Source organism: Zootoca vivipara, chromosome 2, assembly GCF_963506605.1.
Source record: "Zootoca vivipara chromosome 2, rZooViv1.1, whole genome shotgun sequence".
Taxonomy (NCBI): Eukaryota; Metazoa; Chordata; class Lepidosauria; order Squamata; family Lacertidae; genus Zootoca; species Zootoca vivipara.
This window is the reverse complement of record NC_083277.1, coordinates 120438426-120462799: the sequence shown is the minus strand read 5'-3', so window position 1 is coordinate 120462799 and position 24374 is coordinate 120438426. Positions and strand designations below refer to the sequence as shown.

At 44.6% G+C, this 24374-nt stretch overlaps 1 protein-coding gene across 2 annotated transcripts; it reads right to left on the bottom strand.

Annotated features, from left to right (window-relative positions):
- Positions 1-3208: 3208 nt before the first annotated feature.
- Positions 3209-20570, bottom strand: LOC118078799 (myosin light polypeptide 6). 2 transcript variants are annotated; one of them, XR_009557231.1, is made up of 7 exons: positions 19495-20570; positions 12349-12376; positions 10300-10443; positions 8146-8323; positions 6256-6328; positions 3989-4031; positions 3209-3488 (listed from the first exon to the last, which is right to left on the bottom strand). XR_009557231.1 is itself a non-coding variant. In XM_035102808.2 (7 exons), exons 1-6 carry the CDS (start codon positions 19678-19680, stop codon positions 4003-4005), a joined length of 639 nt encoding a protein of 212 aa, XP_034958699.1. In that variant the 5' UTR covers positions 19681-20559; the 3' UTR covers positions 3209-3488; positions 3989-4002. The 2 variants fall into 2 exon arrangements, 1 of the variants encoding a protein (XP_034958699.1); XM_035102808.2 differs by having other exon boundaries at positions 6256-6333; positions 8150-8323; positions 19495-20559.
- Positions 20571-24374: the final 3804 nt, after the last annotated feature.

Sequence of the window (24374 nt, the reverse complement as noted above, 5' to 3'; positions counted from 1 at the left end):
CAGCCAGAGCCTGGAACTTGAAATTGCATGGAATGCTGGTGAAACTTGGGTACAAGCAAGGTGAAGCTGACAAGTGTTTGTACACTAAGCAGAGTAATGGACAATTTTCTTATATTCTTGCCTTCGTTGACGACCTTTTAATCGCAACGTCAAATGACAGGGATTATAAAAATGTAGTCCAGCACCTCAACAAGGAAGTGCAAGTGAAGGAATTAGGACCAGTTCAGTATTACCTCGGGATTCAAGTTGAAAGAGAACAGGATGGTTCATTTCTACTTAATCAGAAGCAAAAGATAATTGAACTGTTGGAGAGTATGCAATTGCAGGATGCAAAACCCGTCGACACCCCGATGGCTACAGACTTCTTAAAGAACCAAGAGGATTCGAAGCTGCTGCCAAACAACACAGAGTATCGTTCAGCAATTGGTAAACTTTTGTATTTAGTTACCACATGCAGACCTGATTTAGCCAATGCAGTAGGGATTCTCAGCAGGAAAGTGAGTAGTCCCACTGAGCATGATTGGGTTGGTGTGAAGAGGGTGGTTCGATATCTTAAGGGTACAATGGATTGTAAATTAAAGTTACCAGCTGTCAGTGACCCTAAGCTCATTGGGTACACTGATGCTGACTGGGCGGGTGATAATTCTGATTATAAATCCACAAGCGGGCATGTCTTTATGTATGGGGGCGGAGCTATCACATGGGGCAGTTATAAACAGAAATGTATAGCTTTATCGTCTACAGAATCGGAATATGTTGCGGCTACAGAAGCGTGCAGAGAGATTTCCTGGCTGGACCAACTCCTAACAGACTTTGGCGTGGAGAGAAAGGAACCTATAAGCCTGCTGGAGGACAACCAAAGCTGTCTAAAGCTGGCGCAGAATGAGAAGTTCCTAGCACGCTCAAAACACATTGGGGTCAGGTACCACTACGTTCGCCAGATGATACAAGATGGACTTGTCGAACTGTCGTACTGCTGCACATCGGAGACGACAGCAGACATCCTAACAAAACCCCTGCCAAGACAGAGTTTCCAGAACCTGCGTGTCAAGCTGGGACTCTTGGGTGGTTGAATAAAGTTGCTTATGTTTTGTTTTGTATGTAATGAATGTTGTGAATTGCCTGAGAAGGGGTTTGTGGGATGGAACACTGGGGCAGACAAGTCACAACAGTTCCTAGAGTGTCCACTAACAGGAACTCACCTGGAGGGACACCTGACTACAGGTCAGTTCCTGTTCCCTCAGACATGCAAATGAGTTGGATTAGACAAAAGCCCTAGCCTGCAATCACTCTCTCTCTTAGCTACTTCCTCCCTCGATGAGGACACATCTCCAGAGAATCTCTAGTTAGCATGGTTCTCACTCTAGGCCTGCAGCCAAGAGTGAGACCAAATGGAGTCTTACTTTACTAAGTAGTCTCTAGATGTATATATACTTGTAACTTTTCTAAGCAAGCCTGCCTTTCTGAGATTATGCTGTAACTCAGGATGAAACTGTAAGTAAACTCTATCTTATTTTATAAACACTGTGTTGTGTATTTCTTTTAAGAGGGACAAAGGGGACCTTTGCCAGGAAGTGTAATATTGAACTATAAAGTGTAATATTGTTATAGAGATTCTAGCGAATCTAACGCACATGCTTTGCTGCGCACAAAAGGGGAATGTCACTCTGCTAATATTGGAAGCTTGCTAACACAAGCTTGGATAGGATCTATCTAATAATATATCCTAATCCACATCCCTAACATTCCCATACATCTTTCGTGTGCCACTCCAGCAATAAGTTCTACATTCTGGAGAGAACTTTGGTTTTAGGTTCTAATAATTCCGTTTCCAACTTGGATTTTTCTAACTGAGAACCAATTTTCCTATCCATTTTGAATAACTCATATATCTGATGATATTGAAGGCAGTCATCGAGCTGATGTTTTACTTGGCCATATGTCTTCATCTTAAACTGGCCTCCTTCTTCTACCAAGATGTCTCTATATTTGACGTTTGATTTCCCTTGCATGTGAAGACAGGCTCTAGTGGATTGGGTGGATGAGATCAAAAGTGCGTCCAGTGGACAAGAAGGCAGTTTCTGCCCATGCTGTAGAGGGAAGTGAGGGGTGGGTGGGGCTTATCCACCTGGGAAGGCAGCCCATCTAGGAGAAGGGAAACTCTTATTCCTAAACCTCCTCTGCCTCGCGTGATATCTTCAGGAGAAGAAAGGGCTAAGGAGTAAGCCCTACACAAATCCAGAGTGGAGTCCCTAAGAAAGTGGGATGGCATCCTGTCTGCTTCCTTCTGGCAACTTCTGCAACCCAGCTGGTGCCAGGTGTCTTGCTCTGCTTTCCGTTGGACCACATCAGTGAGGTTGGCTTGTTGTCTGGGCAGCCCAGGGCCTCCATACACACTGGGGAAGTCACAGTGCTGCTAACGCCATGGTTTGACTTCACCCCCAGAGGCACACTCCATTATCTCTCAAGACAGATGAATGTCGAGCTGCATGATCTCCTACAACGATTGTGCAAAGTTTTTTTGCAGATAAAGTCACTCAGATTCAGGAAGAGGTAGACTCCACCGTGGGAGCAGGGCCGGGGCAGCCCAGCGGACTTTTCCCCGGGAGGCTGGAGGCTCGGCTTGGGAGTCCACTTGGCACCCCCAGAGTGGAACCCAGGGCAGACCTCCCCCATCGCCCCCCCCATTGTGACGCCCCTGCTTACAGGTTTGACAGTCTGGCCAAATTACCCAGTGAGCTTCATGGCTGAGTGAGAATTTGAACCCTGGTCTCTCTGCTCCTAGTCCAACACTACACCACACTGCATAATGTTTGGTCCTGGGCAGACTTGAAGCATTGTGGAATTAGCATGTGTGGCACAGGCAGCCCACCTGGGAGAAGGGAACCCCATGGCAGCTCCCGTTCGATTTCAGAAATCACTTTGTGGAGTTTTGTTCTAAAGCAGTGAACCAGATTCGGATGTGTGTGCAAATTCACATGTTGTTGACGGATCCTGGCTCTCCTACTTTCCAATATGGTACGGAGCTTTTTTCCTGTCACACAATTCCCTGACAATTTGGCGTTAGGGGGAACCTCCTTGCACAAAGATGCCAAAGATACATTTTTTAATTGTGCATACTCTTTTGATGATTTTACGCTGTGAAGTGCTCTATAAAAATGTGTTTTCATCACCACCACCACACAAACTCAGAGACCAGAAAGAGCTGAAAACCAAAGACTTTATTGTCCAGGGGGTTAAATGTATTGTTTTGGGAGAGTTTTTCTCATAGAGGCTGTAGCATTTGATGGTGCCCCCTTCTGGTTCTACAGAGGAACACTCAGTGATGTTCCCACGTTGCAGTATAAATGAAGCATCCTTTGAGGGTTGGGTGGCTGGTTATGTTTATACAAAGGTAGAAAAAGGGGGAGAGTTGATTCCACCGGGGAGTGATGGGTTTAGCAGTCCTGCCTGAAGAGTGCAGCTATTCAACCCCACCTTCAGGAACTCTGTAGAGGAAAGAAGATGGTGTGTCCATTACGGTCCATATCAAAGATTGGCAGTTCTTCAAAACAAGAGCTCTGAAGAGAAGGTGAAAATTCTTGGTTCACCAGTTTGGCTACATCAAGCTCTGCAATGCCAGTCTTTGCAAACATCAGCACTAACAAATTATAGCGAACTGACTTTATATCAACAAGCAACAGCAACAATTAACTTTTCCTGGAGTGTGCACACTTGATAATAGTGGGCCTCCACTCAGGGGCAGACTATGGTAATCTTTCACAATATGTCACTGTATGAAGCTAAAAGTTGGTGACCCCAAATGGATCTTCTCAATTTTGCACCTTCACAGCTGCAAGATCCCGCACACAAACGTAAAACTTTCGAAGAGAGCTCAAGGCTCAATACTGAAAGAGGTTACAGGGAAGGAAATGTTATTTCCGGTGGGGTGGAGGAGCAACACACTCCACTCCACAGAATTAACCACACTTATTTCTGAGGCACATACCCACTCTCTTCCTCTCAGACTGCCATGATGTGTTTGACAAAGGCTGTGGGAGAGAAAGCAGAGAGTTGTTAGGAAATTAAAATTGCCTGCCACCACATTCACATGCACAGTATTTGGTCCAGTGAGCCTTTTACACCTGTTCCCCCCCACCATACATTGGTACCTCGGGTTACAAACACTTCGGGTTACAGACTCTGCTAAGCCGGAAGTAGTACCTCAGGTTAAGAACTTAAGAACAGAAATTGCACCACGGCGGCAGCAGGAGGCCCCATTAGCTAAAGTGGTACCTCAGGTTAAGAATGGTTTCAGGTTAAGAACGGACCTCCGGAATGAATGAAATTAGTAACCAGAGGTACCACTGTATATGTTTTCATCATAATATTTTCTTGGGTAACAAGAGTAAATACAGAGCCCCTGTTTCCAAGTCATAGAATCCTTCAAACAAGTCAATGAGACATTACTGTTGTAGGAAATGTGGAGTTGGTGGGAGGAAAGGGGAAGACAGTAGAATTAGTATATGAGCAAAGCTTTTGTGTCAGTGTCACGCACACAAGTACTTTTATTTTTGTTGGCTGTGCGAGAGACCAGAGGGCCCAGGTTGCAGTCGGTTGGTTGCAGTGTATTTTGTCTGTGTGTGCGGCGGGGAGGGGGGGGCGTATTGCTGGATCAGGTTAACCATATGCTGTTGTGGGGGGATACACAATGAAGGAGAGCCAAACTGGGTGAAGGCATCCTCCTGTCTTAACTTTCCTAGGAAGGCTGTTTTCCATACAGTTTGGTATTGGTACCAAGTGGCCCATGTTCACTCCCAATAGATGCCTTCAGTGTCTAGCTTTGGCACTCCAGGCAGCTGAGAGTAAGTGGCTTATGAATTCTTTGTCATGCGTGTTACACCTGATATTTTAAGGTAGCAGTCAACCTTTACTGCCTCTTGTCCCTCCCTGACAGATGTTTCATTAGCAAAACTATTGCCTCAGGTGACAACTGGCCCACTTGCTCACTTGCAATCTGTTTTCCTGCCCTCACTTACTTCCCCTTAAATATTAGGAGTTTCCTTTCGGGCATTAGCAGGTCATGAAGTGCCTAACTGCCCCCTAGTTGTAGCATTGAGGCACTAATTGTGGAATGGGCCAGTTGTGGCTTCTGTTTTACTGTATGTTCCTGCGTATAAGACTACTGTACTTTTTAACCCAGGAAAATCTTCTCAAAAGTCAGGGGTTGTCTTATATGCCGGGTCGTATTTCTTATACGGCGAGTATATCCCAAACTCTATATTTTAACTGGAAAAGTTGGGGGTTGTCTTATACGCCCAGTCATCTTATACGCCAGAATATACGGTACCAACAGTACTAGGCACTTACCGTAAGTGCCTCATCCACACAGTGTTGCACATTTGTTTGCATATGAAAACTGCGACAAGCAAAGTCCAGCATCCCATGTAACTTAGGAACAGAGGAAGCTGCCTTATACTTAGACGGACCAAGCTTGATACTGTCCACACTGATTGGCTGTGTCTCTCCAGGTTTTTTTTGGGGGGGGGGATGCCAGGGATTGACCTGAGACTTTTCACATGCAAAGCAGATGCTTTACCACAACTTGTAGATAATGTGTGCAATGTTCTGTACATTACCTGCTTTTTAATATTCATTTATAAACAGCTTAGAGGTGAGAAATAAATTTAGTTAGTTAATTGCGATATACAAGCTTGCGGGATCTACACTTTTATCACCACATTTCCCCGTGAAACTGGGAAGTGTTGCTGCTTCTCTTGAATCAAACTAAACTGTACACTCTTCTGTTCTAAGTGATCATCCATATTCAGGCTGTATTTTAGGGGGCAGAACTGAGTTATCTGCAACGCAATTGATCAGTTACTTAAGTATTTCTATTTATTTACTTGATTGGAGATGCCCCCCCCCGCCCCCCTGCCGAAGCCATGGGCTCATCCAGACTTTCTTTTGTGCCACACTTTCTAGGCACAGGTCTACGTTTGAAAGCACTCTGCCCAAGCACTCTTTTTAATTTTCCCGCCACTTTCCCTGTGAGAACCTGCTCTTTAACACTGTGTTACCCACAGATTGCCATTTGCTCTGATTCAGTGATAAAGTTTTCTCTGGGAAAGAAAGAAAAGGGGGGAGGGGGGGAAAGAGTGCTTGGATACAGTACTTCAAAGTGTGGCCCTGTGCCTAGGAAGTCTGGATGAGTCCACTATGAGTGTTCTGACACTGGGCCTACCTGCTCATGCAAAAACAGACCCAGTCTCTCACCTTCATAATTGATGCAGCCATTAACATCTTCATGCCCAGCTAATAGAGTGTCTACTTCCTCTTCAGTCATTTTCTCACCTGGAAACAGAAGGAGGAGGAACAGCACATGGAAGAAGGGGGCAGGTTCTTTACATTACCTTCAGTCCCCATAACCCCAGCCAACATGGGAGCAGTAGCTCAGCCCCACCTGGAGCTCACTGCAATACCAAGTACTGTAGTTCAATCTGCATCTTGCGCTGAAATAACTCCTCAAGAATGTGTATGAAGCTATATTGTTTGTTGCACTGAAGGTGGTTTGATGTAAATGGCATCAACAATCAAATCTGATTTTGAGATATTTGTGATAGACCACATTTACCTAACCTTTGTTAAATTATAATCAATTACAGTTGATCTTCAAAACAAAATGTTGGTATGTGTTGTGTGTGTGTATATATAAACAGGCATTTGATTTTGATTTTTTAGAGGGCCATACTTGGCATGGGGAGACCTGGGTTCAAATCCATGGCGTTTGCGATGCTCACAAGGTGACATTTGGTCACTATTTCTCAGTCTGACCCATTTCACAGGATTGTGGAGCAAATTCTATCATATGCCATTGTGAGCTCATTGAACTCAATTGCATTATTATAGGCCTAACCCTCTTGCACTGTACATTGAAGAGTAACAGTGATCATGTATCCCTTTACTAAAATAAAATAAAAAGACAAAGGGCAGCAAAAGTATCTCTCCATTTTATAGACTTTTCACTTTTTAAATAGTTCTTTGCAGGCTGTGCACTGCACCTCCCTGGAACAGAAGCGCAAGTCCTTATTTATTAATGCATGCATTCTGTAGTGGATGAGAGGGCAACAACTCCCTACCACAAGGGCACCCAGGGCCGTCTTAAGCGCCCCTGGCGCCGTGGTGCACCGGATCCCTCTGGCGCCCTCCTGCCCCATTTCCCAGCGCGGTGGGCAGCCACAGGCGCTGCTGCGTGGTGGGCGGGCGGGCAGGCGCAGCGCTGTTGCCGTGGGCGCAGCTGCGCGGCGGACCAGCCGGCCAGCGGGTGGGCGCAGCTCGTGGCGCCCTCCTGGCGGGCCGGCGCCGTGGTGCCCTGCGCCACCCAGCCTGCACGTAGGGCCGGCCCTGAGGGCACCCTCTCTATATAAAGGCCACTCCCCCAAACCTTAAGGGGGAAGAGGTACAATGAGTCTACAGTGGGGCTAGTGTTAGTACCAAGGTAAGGGGAAATCAGGATGCAAAACAGTAGCTGGAGAGACCAGGGTCGGATTGAGGTTTGATGAGGCCCTAAGCTACTGAAGGTAATGGGGCCCTTTATATGTCCAGCTGTCCTTTGTCATCAACAAATTGTTACTGTTTTTTATGTTGAATATATGCTATATAGTAATTTATGGACCTAATAGGTATCTAAAGCCATTTGCACATAACAAATAGGAGCCTACACAACACAAAATACTGTTGCTGTATGTAGGTTTTATTTTATTTGTTTTTTTAATATTATATTTTGGAAATGTACATCCAGTTTTTTTCCTTTAATTTTTTTTGGGGCCCCCAAGAGGCTGTAGCTTGTGTAGCTTATACATAAATCCAGCACTGGGGGAGACAGTACTTAAGCAACACTAGCTTGCCTAAGGCCATCCAGTTCATTTATGAATGAACAATCATTTCAAACAAGGATTAATTGCAGTGTTGCCCATTGGCTAGTTTAGCACATCCACCCGCACCCAAAGCTGAAATAAGTGAATGGGATGATGGCTGTGTTGAAAATGGGATCCTTCTGGCTCTGGGCTGTAGCATGGCTTCCTCATGTTTGGTGTGCCCCCAAAGCTGCTTGGGCCTTCTGGCAACAAACTGGCGAGAAAGTTTTGCCTTTTCACTTGGCATCACTTACCAAGCGTGGCAAGGACGTGGCGCAGTTCTGCGCCCATGACGGTGCCGTTTCCCTCTTTGTCAAAGACCCTGAGCCCCTCCACGTAGTCTTCGTAGGTTCCCTGATCTTTGCTCTTGGCAATAGTCTGCAACATGGGCAGGAACTCTTCAAACTCCACCCGCTTAGAATTCAGCTCTAGTGGAGGAGGAGGAAGAGGAAAGACTGTCAACAGCAAACTAGTCTCAAGCACTTTGCGTCACAGATTTCATGTGGCACTTCCCAGCCTATACCCTCAGAAATCTGTGTCCATTGATTGTATGCATTCCATGGGGACTGCACTCTTTCATTTAGAATGTGAATCCGAAACTGTATTTGGCATCCTGAAAATTGCTTAGCATATGGTTTTTGGGGAGGATGGAGCACAGGCTCAGAACTGGAAGGAGTTGGTTATAGGTAAACTTCTTTTGCTTCAGTGTTTATACTGGGTTTCTATGTAATACTGTAAAGTGGTCTCCCAGATGCTCTACGGAGTAGCGATATGGGGCATGGATCCAAATGCTAACAAAGCCTTAGAAATAGTGCAGAACAAATTCCTCAGGAAAGTGCTCTCGCTCCCCAAAGGGACCCCAGCTGCTCTTCTCCACATGGAAGCTGACGTGACAACAAGAAGGGCTAGAACTGACTATCTGTGTCTAAACTACAGTATGTGAAAAGACTTCAATCTCTCTCGGAGGAGAGATTCCTCGCTATGTCCCACACAGAACGAGAACAGACCAAATGTTGGAAGGATGGCATCCAATATCAATTGACCCAATATCAATTCAGGTGATCCTGAAGATGGATAAGAGGCACTTAAGAGATTGTCTCTTCAGGTCCAATGCAGAAAGGGATTTAGCCACGATTGCCTCTACCAAAAGTTCACCATGCTTCCCACTTATCAAAACGGAGCACATCCAAGCTAGTTTCTGACAAAGTTCCCACTTGCCATACTAAGAATCACTTTTACAGAATTACGATTCCAATTGACGCCCTCGGCGGTGGTGGATGGTCAGTACGACAAAGTACAGTACAAGGAGAGACTTTGTCTGTGTGGGCAACCTTGCGTAGAAAACCTGTACCACTATTTATTGCAATGCCCGTTATGTATAGAACCAAGAGACCGATTTATAAAAACCCTAGTATAGAACACACTAGAACAGGGTGGAAAGGGTGAAATTGCTGCTGAGTGATACTGATGACTTCATAACTTATAAAGTAGCACTATATGCGATGGCAGCTAAGAAGATCAGGAGAAAAGAACTAGATAAAATAGCGGTCAATTTGCAAAGGTGATTTGGACATCTAAGCTAGCACATCCTACCTGAGAACCCCTTGCTATTCTATTGTATGCAACAAATAATTTTTAGGAGACGTGATTGTGGTTTATTGCATCTGCAGTGCCTGATGTTTTTATGGTCTTTATGGTTATTGTTGTTTTTCTTTTTGTTTCCTAGTGCAATATGGCTAGTGCAATAAAGTTTATGATGATGATGATGTAATGCATACTTAAATTATATAAAGTATGGAAATTATACAGAAGTAAAGAAAGAAAGAATACTATGTTTATGTTTCTACTATTGTCCTATTTTCTTTCCTTATTTTTCTCCTTTAATTGATACGTTATCTCTGTTTCTGATATTCAGGCATGAGTGCCTAGGCTAATGCAGCCAAAAGGGCACATCCATGCACACGGATCTCCTTCTTGCATGCTGGTGGTACCATTTTGGCTACATAAACATCGGCACTCCAGCCTGAATGGTAGAACTAGTAAGAATGCTGAAGCTCTAAATAGATGTCAGCCCCTTCAGGGCTGGTGTGTCCTGCACAGCTTCCCACCCTTTCCCCCATTCCTAACTAAAAATGGACAGACCTCTCAAATTTGTTTTCTCATTTTCCCAATCTTAAATACAGTTCACCATATTTCCACGTCAACTTGCTATTTTTTCTATTTAAAAAAAGTTCTCAAGAAAATTCAGCCTTTTAGCAGCCCTTTCTCCTGATATACACATTTTTGTATGTAGTTTTTGCCTACCGTACATACTGTACACATGCTTGAATTTGGAATCTATTGCCCTCAAGTGGCCATACTGTATGTTTCCCTTTTTACTTGTGAGACAAGGAGCAAGACTTACCATCCGGCTTGGGGTGTCCCAGGACTTTCATGATCTCGGCATTTGTGGGATTCTGTCCCACGGCCCTCATCACATCGCCGCACTGGCCCAACTGGATTTTGCCATCACCAACCCGATCAAAGAGCCCAAAGGCCTCTTTGTAATCTAGGGAGATTAGACCAAAGTTTTAATGTGGTTATTTTGTGATGAGGTCTCAGAACTGGGCAAGCTGCCAGGGACCGGAGGGTTTTTTGGGGGGATAAAGTGTCAAGCTTGTCATGCCAGCTGTCAACTTGATGGTTCACATAATCCCAAGAAACTAGACACCGCTGTCTGCAAGGTCTGTTTAACCTGCCCAGTTTCTATCATTCATCACAGCCAATATGAAGGGAGGGAGGGAGGGAGGGAGGTTGCTTCCTAACAAAGGGCAAGCTCTGCTTGGGATGCGTCTAAGAGAAAATGATAGTGGCAATCTTGAAAGGAAAACTCTGGCTAGTCTTTGCTCTAAACGAAAGAAGGATCTCAGGGACTTTCCTTCCAAAGGGGCATCACCTTGATCTTGGGAGGGTTTTAGTTGCCAAGGAATCATTTTTATATTTAGACAGCACCTCTAATCCCATAGCAACCTTGGACAGCACAAAGGCATTGCTAATCAGGCACACCAAGAGGAACGGCATCTCTTAGATACCCAGGCCCCCAGCGCTTCTACTAACTGAGCTAATGAGACATTCCTTCAAGTTGCTAAAGGAGGTTTCAGTGGTAAGGGCAATTGAAAGTGCAAGATAGTTAAATCAGGTACCTATAGGTGATTACAACGTTCTGTTTGTTGGAAATATGTACACTCTTTCTCTCATAATGCTTACGGCAGCTTTTAAAATAATAGAGGGGTGGTTTTGTGAGCATGGTGAGGCTTCCTAAGGACTTGCCTGAATTACAAATGTAAATGTAAAACCACTTCCTAAGTTTATTAATGGTGAAGTCCTGTATGTGTCTATTCAGAAGTAAGCCCCATTGAGTTAAATGGGACTTGTTTCTAGGAAAGTGTGGCAAGGGTTGCAGACTAAACGGTTGCTGCTCCCAGCTAAAGAGCCCACATATATTGTAATCGGCGTCAGGGCTTTTGGGGCAGAAAATCAGTTTATCGATATAAGATTTAAAAATAAGAATTAATGTTAAGTGGTCCTGGAGAAAACCATACCTCCAGAAAAAATATATAATTTATTTTGTGTCATGAGGGAAATTATGAATGCCTTTGAAATAAAAGTTTGTGTGTGCATTTGTGCATGGAGCTGTCAGATCAGAAAGCTGAAACTAAAGGTGTGACGATATTGGGTGAGTTACAAAGGTGCATTGGGGAAGAAAGGACAATTGTAATTATTGTTTGCACGGTCTGTACCTGGAGGACTGGAGTCTATGTGAGGAGGAAGCTAGGGATGGGGTAAATTGTGTGACTGTCCAAGAGGATGGACTAGGCTTCTGTGTTTCGAGTGACTTGAATCCAGCAACTCCCTTCTCCGCTGCTTATGCCATGAGACCAGCAGTAGCTATAACTCCTCTTCTCTCCCACTCCCGGTTATATCTAGTACTACAAAAATTGTGATGTGATCTCATCACCACTTCAGGTTTCCCAGCAGCCAATTAAATGAAGTGGGGGTGGAGGACCTTGCAGAACGCTGGCATCATGTTGTGCTTTTTTGTGTTCTAAATGTTATGGGGAGAGGAGAAGGTGATATGGGGCCATTGCTTTTGATAATAGCTCCCAGTCCTGTGAAATCTATTTCTGGCCTAAGAAACTAAGAGGTTTTAGAAGTAAAAAGCAAACACCAAGATGCACACAAAGCAGTTATCTTGTTTGAGGTGGGCTGTAGAAGTGAATCAAAAAAGTTTTGCCAGGAGGTGAAAGTTCATGCACTTGTGTGCATCCAGGCACACCAACTTGGCCCAGCAACTGTGGGTGCCAGGGGCATGCATGCACATCAGCATGCTGCGGGCCGCATGCCATGTCAGCGCCTCTGCATCTATCTCAGGAAAGCTTGCTCCTGGTGCCTTTGGAGAATCAAATTGGCTTACCTTCCAACTGCTCCTTAGTGAATTCAATCTAGGAAGAGGAAAGAAAGTGGTTGGAGATCATGACAGTCACAGGAAAGGGGCAAAGGTATCGAAGTGAGAGAGAGAGCCTGGGCAAGGTGATAGGAAGGTGGTCAAGCCCAAGTTGTTGATAGAAATGCCAAGTTATAAAAAGGAAGCATTAGGACTCGCAGAAAACTTCTTCAGCCAGAGATAAATGGCCAGAGCAGATGGTAAAGCTCCCAAAGAAAAACTAAAGATGGAACTGGGCAGATATGCTATGTATTTTGTCCATTTTAACATTTGATCATTCAATTTTCATTGGCGAGTAGATGTGTAAAATTCTCAGGACTCTCCCTAGGCCACCCCCTTTCTGCAGACCACGACTCCTCACCAGTCCTGCTCTGTGCCTTCGTCAAACTCTCTAAATGTGATATTGGCTCTTGCTAGCCTGGATATTGAGATGAGTGTAGAAATCTCTGGCTTTATTGTGGCTTGAATCATGAGCGTAGCCGGGGGGGGGCAGGGGGAGATCCCCCCCCAAATCAAGTAAAACAATAGAAATACAGTGGTACCTCTGGTTAAAAACTTAATTCGTTCCAGAGGTCCGTTCTTAACTGGAAACTGGAAACTGTTATTAACTTTAGCTAATGGGGCCTCCTGCTGCCTCTGCACGATTTCTGTTCTCATCCTGAGGTCAAGTTCTTAACCCGAGGGCGTTTGTAACTCGAAGCATTTGTAACCCAAGGTACCACTGTACTTAACTGACCGATCACGGTGGTTCTGCCCCCCTCCAAAAGTCCTGCCCCCCAACCAAGTCCTGCTCCCCCGAACAAAAATCCTTGCTGCACCCATGGCTGGAATGCAACCTCTTGTACAAAGGAAAGAGCCACACCCATTTCTCTGGCCCTGCCTATCACTAGGTGGCCCTCAGAAGTTACCTCATGAGAGAATGCAGCCCTCACACTAAGAAAGGTTTGCCACCTGTGTGTCTATATATCACAAATGTCTCCTCCATGGTCATCTCTGAATGGTTCGTTTTTACTCCCTTTCTCTGTCTCTCTGTTCTCTTCTCCAATTTTCATTTCTCCTCAGATCTCTCTCTCAATCTTCTCAAACAAAGGGTGTTTCCAAGACAAGGAGCTCCTAGAAAGATACAATCTTGGGGTTTTTTTGTGGTAAACCAGAAGTGGAATTGCAATTGCTCTCCCCCAGGACCAGGGATTTTCTTTTGTCACTCCACATTCTGCTGTGTTCCATTCATATCAGTGGGTGAGACACAGCTGTGTGCGACAGTTCATTCTCCTTCCCCTCCCTCCATTCTGTCACTCTCACCCCAAGACTTTTAAAGAACTTCCAAAATCCATATGAGGGTATACCATTTTTAGTCCAACTAACCTCTCACAAAAAAGCATGCAAGCTTCCAAGTTCTCCAAAATTCTTCACCAGGCCAGGTGGTAAACAGTTCTGTGGAACTTGAAAGCTTGCACACTGTTTTGTGTCATTTTGGTTGGCCTCATGAAGGCATTGCCCTAAAATGGGTTTTGGATTTTTCCTTATGAGGCAACCCAGCTACTTTCTACTGTTGTCTAGGTTCTTGGGAGATGGCTGCCTTTCATAGTTGAGCTTATTAAAGGGCAGGAGTGGGGGGGGGGGAGGGTGGAGAGGCAGAGAGAGAGTCAACAGAGTGCTACAAAGGCAGTGCATGCCAAGGAGATTTCCACGCCCTCCCCTCCTACCCCAGCTCCAAGGTAGCTGGGGAGTTGCAATGTCATCTCTCTGAAGGGAGGCAATGCACCCTGCCCGGCTCCCTGCCCACTCAGCTCCTCTGAAGCCTTGGGCCAAGAGGTCTGCTGCTGACTGACTGGCTGGACTCCCGATGAGAGATCCAGCAGCCTTTCACTTTCTTTCCTGCCACTGAGAAAGGGCAACTTGCTTCCTCAGCCTTATAAAATAAATAAAATAAATACTCGCTCTCCTGCAGTGTTGCACAAGTACTTTGTCATTAAACAAACAAAGAGGCAAACATGTGCTTTCCATTTCTCTGCCTTCCTTCCCAACTGTGGAGAATCAGTTCCCCAGAACTTCTCCAAATTTTCTGCTAAAACCTGAATCCACTGAAGAGTCCAGAGGAGCCAGTGGTCAGGTGAGGTCACTCTCTCTCAACCGACGGTCTCTGCTGAGTCTTCACGTGCTCATTCAGAGTCTCCCAGCGCCTGCTGGATTTCTTCACTTGCCTCTTCATCTGCTAATTCACTTCCTGAGTTCAGTTGCAATGAACCACTTTGAGATTCATAAATGCATTAATGAAAAGGGTATAAGAGTTTTTAAGATAAAATAAATAAAATGAGACTGGCAGCTTTTCTGAGAGTTGTGCAAGGTAAAGCTGTTTACAATGTTACAAACATTTCACAAATTTAAAAATATACAGTTAAAAACCCACATTTTAAAGCAGCACAGAGCAATTAGATAAGATATAGGGGCTTACTGCATGTTCATTTCTAGCATGTTCATTCAAATAAGAAATCAGTGTTTTAAAATATGTGGAATGGTCTTACCAGATACAGAAGTAAGGTATGGGAAGTGGTGGGGGGGGGGGCAGAGTGATAGGGCTCATTTCTTGCCCCTCCCCCAATGCCACTGCACGCATAGAAGCCACACCTCTTGCACAAGTTGGAAGAGCATCTATGCCTCTGGAGACTGTGCCTCTCTTCTGGGTTTAAAATTATAATAATGAATTCTATGAATTAGGGGGAAAGTCATGAGAAAACACAAATGGATGCTGCTGCTTGTGGGCCCCTGTAAAATGTCAGTGAAGAAGGCAGGTCAATTCCAGTTTCAATGCCTCATGAAGAAGATGCAGACCAAGGTGTGGAATTGCCACTCTCCATACACTTATTTTTTACAGGACATGCATATGACACCACTGTCCTTTAATGTCTGTTCTGTCTTCCCTGCATTAGATATGCCCTTCCCCCCAAATCAAATAAAGTCTTTGCTTTTTCAGAAGTACAGAAGAGTAGAGCACTCTCTGTAGCTGCAGATTCCCTTAGCACTATCTGTTAAAGGGCAGAGTTTTCATGTGGGCAGTGACCAACTACTCAGGTGAATCTCTCACAGCTTTGCACTTTTGCACTTTCACTATAAACTTTACAATGGGTGTTATTTTATGACATTTATTCATTTTTAAATTGATCCTTTTAATTGGGCTAATATGTGTTTCTGATTTTTTTTTTAATTCATCAATTTTTTTGCTTAAAAACTGAAGAAAATGTAGCCAGAAAAGTGTCATATGCTAAAAAGATCAGTGGGGAAAAGGAGCAGGGTGATAAAAAAAGTGTTGCCCACCACAAAGGTGTGCTGAGCTTCAAATGGTGAATTGTCACTCACAGGAGCTCAACCCTGGCTTCTGCTCATCTTGCTTCCCACAGGCTTGGGAGTCGATCCTGGAGAAAGGAACTGTTTTCGCCAAGGCTACGCATAGGTGGCCATGTATGGCTGGAGATGGGACCCACCCTAAGGCTGGCTGTCTCATGGGGAGGCTTCCTTATGGGAGACTTTGGAGCACAGGGCAGGAGTGGAGGGAAACCAGGGTTTTGTGATATGTGACCCTGCAGATATTCATATTGCATTTCCTGTGGATCTGCACATTTTACAGGTACTGTACTCTTTTTATGGTTGTTCTGTGGCCCATGGACAGTGCAAATGAGCCCTGCATATTACGTAGGACCAAGAACGGTTCTTCGCCACACATGCAGGTGCTGCTGTGGCAAGGCCTGGAACTGCTAGGCCAGACTGCCTCTTCCTGCATCAGAGGCAGGCTTCTCGCTGGCTCTTTCAGCCTTGTGACCAGCAAAGACAGGATGATACAGAGGAGATGCTTAAGGCGCCAGGGAGGCCAGTTCAGCAGGAGGTTTCTAGGACTGGAATCTACAGTGGGTTTAAATAAGGGCTCGCTTTCCCCTCTCTGTGATCACTCTCCTTATTGAAGCCCCTACCTCACTGTTTCAGGAATCCTGCAGCATTACGAGGACATGGCTGTTGACTGAATGCCCCAATCCTCCCGCAACTTGATCCTCCCAGTCTCAGAAGGTGGCATCCCAGCAAAGGGATAGAGGTAGGATTGAAATAACTGTTCCCTGTAAAAAGCGAGGAATATGCTAAGTTCCCTCCCCCTGCTGGGGGCCACCTGTCCCTGGCCGGGCTTTCGGAGAATGCAGGCCAAATACCAGGCTTTTGCGCCTGCTGTTCGGACCTGTCGTTAAAATAACAGGAGCCCTTTCAATTGCTAAATTTATCTTGCCCCTCTAACCCGCTAACCTTAGCTTCCCACTCACCATTGTCTGTTGAGATGGGGGAAATGGCTTTCTTTCCTGGCTGCCTAGAAGCAGCACTGAGACAGGGTTGCCATACTCCAAAAAGTGAAAATCCGGACACAAAGGTTGTTGAGCTGCTTTTTGAAAAATCTTGTTAAGGGAAAAAGAAAATTCGAAAAAACTACACTTCTGGATTTCCCCAGACATTTCAGCACTTTCTGCCTGGACGCTGCTTCCGAAGGCCTAATCCCGGTTATTTCCAGATGTATGGCAGCCCTACACTAAGAACAGAAGAAGCAGCTCCAGCTTTCCATGAACCCTAAAGGCCTTGAGGTCTGGTGTGGTGCAGAGATCAAGGAACTTCCTTTAAATACTGTATGAAAGACCCAGACTCAACTCTATTCTTAGCTACCTAAGTGTAGTGCAGCTTTGCGTAGGCTGATAGTCTTCAGCTTTTCAGATGTTTCACCCACTTTTAGACTAAACATGTATTAAGAGACCCATTTCTTAATTTTGTTACCCTTTATTTGTAGCCTTACCCAGCTGCATGGCAGACCAAAATCCAGCAGGTACAGCTTTTCCCCAGCACAGAGAGATAGTGATGGGGAAGCAGCACCTGTTGATTTTGTGCCTGCAAAAAGCTTGTGTCAGAAAAAAAGATAAACCTAGATTAAGGATCTTTAAATATGAGGATATAACTATATTTATATCTCGTATGTATCATAAAACTAAATTCAAACTGGGAAAATTCACTGAATGTCAGCACAAAAGTTGGAGAACAAGGGCAATCGAATTCAACATTCTGTTCCCAATAGCAGTCAGCAATAATTCTTTGGAAGCACACAGCAGGATATTGTGCTCAAGATCCTTTCTGGTTGCATGCCCCCAGCATTTGGAACCCCAAAATATGCTGCCTCTTGACATGGGGGCTAATTATTTATCATGACTAAAAGTCCAGAGTGTGGTCAAGTGGCCAACTTAGCTTCACACAAATCCACACCTTGCACAGTCATTGTCCTGCCTTTTCTTTCTTTCTTTTTAAAACGAGAATTCATTATCAGCCTTGAAGGCACACAGTGAACTCAGAATGGACTGAGAAAGAAACATGCCTGATTTTAGACATTCTCATTTCCCATATGGAGCTCCAGTTCCCAACACAGTATCATTTAGTCCAACAGATAGTGTTAGTCTTGAACCAAGGAGACTTGGATTCAAATCCTTGCTGATGTACAATTCACTAGAGCACTTTAACCAAGCATCTGTGCTCCTTAGCTGCCTCTCTGAAAAACATGGAACAATAGCTGTGAGGGCAAATGAAACAAATCATTTTAAAGAGCAGCAAAACTCCAGCTGCCTCATCTGGAGACAACAAAATAAGTTGCAATTAAATCCTACAGTAGTTCATTCCATTTTATTTTTTGTTGCTTCCGACCCAGTGCTGACTACTTCCAATAAGAGAGGCCAGATTTCTCATGTTTTGATTCCAGCCAGAGTTAGCTAGGCAAATTTAAACACACATTTTTGCAAAATGTAAAACTGAATATGGGGACTCAGTAAAAAGGAATGAAAATAAACAGATCAGATAAGAGTTATGCATGCCATTAGCACCTTTCAATTGACACCCAGCTGAAACCTACTTGGTCCCTTGCTGTTCATGAGAGGGGCTGTTGAGCTTGGAGATGGAGATAATGTAGTAGGGTCTTGCCAGCTATTTGGGTATCCCATAGGAATGGGGTTGTCTGGTGGCCAGCTTTATAGGCAATGTGTGTGCATAAGCACACACTGCTCCATCTTTATCGAGCTGCCAATTCAGTTTTACTTTGGCTTTAACTCATTCTGATCTTTCTGCCAGGGGGAAACACCTGACTGCTTTGTTGGAAAGTAGTTTACAGAAGTCTGGAAGTCTAGAGCCTGACAAGTTTTTCAGAGAATTGGTGGTCTGAACCAAGAATATCTTTTCATGGTATGTTGTTCATTCATCCCACCATTTGCCTCAAATAAAGTGGCTTTGTATTGTTTCAAAAACCTGTTTGATAAGAAAAACAGACAAATGAAACATGTGTACCATGAGAAGTGAAGCCTCTTTCAAATCTCTTTCAATTCTGCTAAAAACTATTGTCTGTCTCTGCCCAGGCTGAGGATAATATTCAAGCCCAAATGTATCTAATACTCCAAACACCTTCTGTGCAGTCGGGCTGGGTGGGTGTTTGTGAGTGGAACAGGGCTAGGCTAGGCTTCTAAAATGGTGGTGGTAGCTGCCTTAATTTATTTAGCCCCCTCTTTGCACCCACTAATACATATTAAAAAGGTAAAGGGACCCCTGACCGTTAGGTCCAGTCGTGACCGACTCTGGGGTTGCGGCACTCATCTCGCATTATTGGCCGAGGGAGCCAGTGTACAGCTTCCAGGTCATGTGGCCAGCATGACAAAGCCGCTTCTGGCAAACCAGAGCAGCGCACGGAAACGCCGTTTACCTTCCCGCTGGAGCGGTACCTATTTATTTACTTGCACTTTGATGTGCTTTCAAACTGCTAGGTTGGCAGTTCATATTAGGGTGCTCCTAATTAATTATTGTAACCTGTAACCCCCCTTTATCTACTTGTAATGCCCTGCTGCAACACTTCTCAAATTAGTTACCTCTTACAATAATATCATCCCACAAAGCACTCTGTCTATTTAGTAAAAGGATAGAAAACACTTTAGATCCAGATAAAATAGCCTCAGATCCTGGCCACAACCCCTCCTCCTGCTGCTGCTGCCTTTAACCGGCTTCCTTCCCAAGGAGAAAAGGGTTCCCGCAGGTGTCCTGTCCCTTTAACCACGTCTTACTCACCACAACTTTGGAGAGGTCAATTGGAGGATCCTTGGGCTTTGCTGGTACTGCTGGTGCTGCAGGAGCTGTTTCTGGTGCTTTGCCTTTAGCTGCCGGGGTTCCTGGCTTTGCTAGAGCTGGCTTAGCTGCTGGCTTGGCAGGCGGGGGTACTGGCCGTTTCACTGGGGCATCCTTCTTTGGGGGCATGTTCACTCTGTGTCTCCTGCTGGGAGTGAAGCAGAGGGGAAGTCAGCAGGTGTAGGCAGGATCCTCAGCTCAGGCTAGCTCTGCCCTGCTGCAGTTTAAATAGCTCTGTGGATACTGTGATGTCAGCCCAAGAGGACTAGCTGGGTATGGAGTGGGAATGCATCTAAAAATGGGAGCATCAGTCACCTTCAGCAATGCTAGTTCCTCCCTCCATTCAAGACAGAGATATCTCAAAGGGCTTTGCTACAGCTAAGCATCCTTTCTGAATAGCCAGGCCTTGGACGTGCCTTTGTGGCACCAAGCCAGCCAGCACACACAGCAAATCCTCTGGCTCTCTCTCTGCACCAGTCATATGGCCTAGCAGAAGGCAAAGGGGGGTAGGATTCACTTTCTATTAACATTGCGTCCAGCCTGGCTTAACTGCTCTTCTAAGTAAACTGCAGCAGCATAGGACCTAATCTATTGTGGGGAGGGTGCAATTAGGGCACAATTATATAGGAGCTTCTCCAGTGTGGAGTATGTTGATTCTTCTAGTTGCACTGATCTCTTCAACCTTACCCCCACCCCTTTTCTTGGCAACTCAGAATGCAGGGGCTGCACACATCACAATACAGTACAGACCCTGGGAAAAGCAATAACTTGTTTAGCTAGAGGCTGTTTTAGAATCATTGCAGCCTGATTGGCACAATAAACACAATGCTTTTCGCTCTGCAAAATATTCGGTTTGGGTTGGATGGAAATTGGAGATACAGAACTTAGACATGGATGCAGGGCCGGATTGAGGTCTGATGAGGCCCTAAGCTGCTGAAGGTAATGGGGCCCTTTATATGTCCAGCTGTCCTTAGTCAACAACAAATTGTCACTGTTTTTTGTGTTGAATATATGCTATATGGTAATAGATGTCTAAATCCATTTGGACATAACAAAATATCTATTTTATCAAAGTAATTGTTGAACTGAAATACAATTTACAGTATATTAATAGTGAAATGCAATTAATAAGAAGTAATTTAATAGTGAAATAATTATTAAGCTCTAACTGTATGTAGGTTTTATTTTATTTGTTTTCTATCTTATATTTTGGAAATGTACATCCAGTTTTTCCCCCTTTAAATTTTTGTGGGGGGCCCAAGAGAGTGGGGCCCTAAGCTATAGCTTATTTAGCTTATACGTAAAACTGGCACTGCATGGATGTAAAGAATACTTCACATGAATTAGTTGCACAGTCTTGTGATCCTGGCCTCTGTCTGTAAGAAGTGTTTTATTTGGGTGGGTTTCCCTCTGTGTGCAAATATCAACAGAGGTAAAAGCTTGAGACAGACATTCATCATAGTCCTCTGTTTCCCTTAAAGGTTGGACTAAGACCGCTTCCAAGTTTAATGAGCATTTATCCCAATTTGTTTATGGTGAGATTAAACAACACTCTATCAAGTAAGTGTTATCCCAGAGCATTTCCCCTTCACCTTCTTTATTGCAAAATAGCTGATCTTTGGAGTTTGTTTTGCAAGAGTCCTAAATGAGCTTTAATTGTGCTGCCTGAATTTGCCAGGGTGCGACTGAATCCCACCCCAAAATAGTGACAGTCTGAAAGTGCCCCAAATTCCTGGCAGCAAATGTATCTGCCTTTGTGTACATACATCTGTTTCTGGCTCTGACTCTCCCCTTCCTCTGTTTTCTCTCTCTCCCTGTTGCAATTTTAGAGTTTGAGCAGCTTGGGGCAGGCACCGACCAGTTTCACTTCCCCATGAAGGGCATTGTTGGCACACATAATAATTAGAATTAATACCTATGGTCAGGGTAATTAGTAAGAGGGTGGAGTAATGGGGGTTGTCATAGGCTCTTCCTTTCTATAAAATCTAACGCTTTCAGGAAGTGTGTGTTCTGTTGCGCTCATTGTGCCATGACTCAGCAATGGATGAGGATTAAATATTTTGGAATTACAGTACAGTATTTAATAGCTAAAAAATTAAAACTTTTAATATAAAAAAATTAACTTATGGAAGTAGCGAGACCCAGCATCTATTTAAGGTGCATTGTTTCACAATATAGCTAGTTATTTCAATGAGTTTTTTTATTTATCATGATTTAAAGTCACAGTTGCATTAAGACGAAGACAACAAGCAAGTATTATTTTGTGCCTACTTGAAACTGGCAATTCCATAACTTTTTTAAGCACGTGAAATAATTACAATTTCTTAATACATTAATTCAACAGAGTACTGTAGTGATTTCTTGTATTATCTAGTACTGTATTGATTTATTGTATTATCCAGTACTGTATTGATCTTTGTACTGTATTGAAGTACTCTGTCCTCATTATTAAGTGTGGAGTCCTATGCTCAAGATGCAGCAACGGAGGGGCTCTAAAATATTGCAGATGTTGCTCTGATGTAAATGCCTCCCCTCCCATAAATGGACTGTACGATTTTTCATGCGTTGTTTTGAAACGGGCTGGCTGCCCAACTTCCCACTGAGCTATGCAATACTGTATACAGCAGCTGAGAGCAGCCCCCTGTTATCTGTGGACTGTATATTATATTATCCTGCTGTGAATTTATTATTATGCAGATGATGTCATTACAATTTGTGCTTTTGCATCTGTTAAATTGTGATACTGATTTAGTAAAACATTAGACATTGCAATGCCACCTCCCAGTATGTTTCCGAGCACAATTCAAAGTGTTGGTGCTGACCTGTAAAACCCTAAATGGCCTTCAACCCAGTATACCTGAAGGAATGTCTCCACCCCATCGTTCAGCCCGGACACAGAGGTCCAGCTCCAAGGGCCTTCTGGTGGTTCCCTCGCTGCGAGAAGCCAGGTTACAGGGAACCAGGCAGAGGGCCTTCTCGGTAGTGGCACCCGTCCTGTGGAACACCCTCCCACCAGAGTGGCTGGGGGAACCCAGCCAGATGGGCGGGGTATAAATAACAACAACAAATTATAATTATAATAATTATTATAATAATAATTATAATAATTATAATTATTATTATTTATAGTATTTATGTTTATCTCCACTGCCTTGTGGCTATACTCATTCATGAGAAAGGCTTTGGGAGTAAACTCCAAGGAAAAAACTGTACCCGCTGCCTACCGGCGGAGGAAAAGGGGTGCGGTAGGTGCGGCCCACCCTGAGGGGGGTGACATTGCCGTGGCACCCCCATGGCTGGCTAGCCCCACCCTGGGTGCACAGCATGTGTGCCGCTCCAGGTGTCGGAGCAGCTAGCTCCACCCCTGCCGCTGCCTTGCAGGACATCTTCAAGAGAAGAAAAGGCTAGGGAGTAAACCCTGCACAAATCCAGAGTGGAGCCCCTAAGACAGTTGGATGGCGCCTTGAACGCCTCCTTCCAGCAGCTCCTGCAGCCCAGCTGGTGCCAGACATCTTGCTCTGCTTTCCTTTGGACCACATCAGTGAGTCTTGTCATCTGGGAAGTCACTTCTGTGCTGCTAACGCAGCAAAAACAACATGGCAGGCAGCAGTTATGAGTTACTGGTCTCTGCAGCCACAGCAGGGCTGTGATTCTCCAGCAGTGTGACTTCACCTCCTGACGTGCACTCCATTGTCTCTTCGACAACAAGCTCAATGAGATCTTTCTGGAATGCAGAAGCCACAGCTGTGCAACCCCGATAAGCTACGCTTTGGTGGGGGAGCATGAAACAGAGTGCATGCCACTGGGTGACACCTTCATATTTTGCCTCATTCGGTGAAACAGGATGGACAACCACTGTTGATTGTTATTTAAGGTGGTTCTGCACCCATGAGCACTCGTTGTCTTCTCATCTTCTGTCCTGGTAGCTAGGCAGAAGCAATTTGGGTCTAAGCTGAGATTCTTGATTCTGAAGGGCTTGTACTAGAAGGAGTCACGCGAACTTTTTCATAGGCATAGTATGAAGAGACAAAGTCAGAAAAGCTAAAGCACAGAATGAACTCAGGCTTGCTAGAGAGGTTAAAAGCAACAAAAAGGGCTTTTATGGGTATGTCCGTAGCAAAAGGAAGAACAAGGAAACAGTGGGGTCACTTAGAGGAGAAGATGATGAAATGCGAACAGGGGACAGAGAAAGGGCAGAACTCCTCAATGCCTTCTTTGCCTCGGTCTTCTCCGAAAAAGAAAACAATGCCTGACCTGAAGAATATGGAGCCGATCATTCAGCAGGGGAAACACAGCCCAGAATAAGTAAGGAGGTAGTACAAGAATACTTGGCTAGTTTAGATGTATTCAAGTCTCCAGGGCCAGATGAACTACATCTAAGAATATTAAAAGAACTGGCAGAGGTGATTTCAGAACCACTGGCAATAATCTTTGAAAATTCCTGGAGAACAGGCGAAGTTTCAGCAGACTGGAGGAGGGCAAATGTTGTCCCTATTTTCAAAAAGGGGAAAAGAGAGGACCCAAACAATTACTGCCCAGTCAGCCTGACATCAATACCAGGAAAGATTCTAGAGCAGATCATTAAGCAAACAGTCTGTGAGCACCTAGAAAGAAACTCTGTGATCACTAAAAGTCAGCATGGGTTTCTGAAAAATAAGTCATGTCAGACTAATCTGATCTCATTTTTTGACAGAATTACAAGCCTGGTAGATGAAGGGAATGCTGTGGATATAGCCTATCTTGATTTCAGCAAGGCCTTTGACAAGGTGCTCCATGATATTCTTCTAAAGAAGCTGGTAAAATGCGGGCTAGACAATGCTACC

Coding starts and splice junctions, on each gene's coding strand:
- LOC118078799 (XM_035102808.2), bottom strand. CDS start 19,680: ATGCCCCCAAAGAAGGATGCCCCAGTGAAACGGCCAGTACCCCCGCCT. Junction 12,377..19,494: donor TTGACCTCTCCAAAGTTGTG/GTGAGTAAGACG, acceptor TCCTCTTCCTAG/ATTGAATTCACTAAGGAGCA. Junction 8,324..10,299: donor GGGACACCCCAAGCCGGATG/GTAAGTCTTGCT, acceptor CTCCTCCACTAG/AGCTGAATTCTAAGCGGGTG.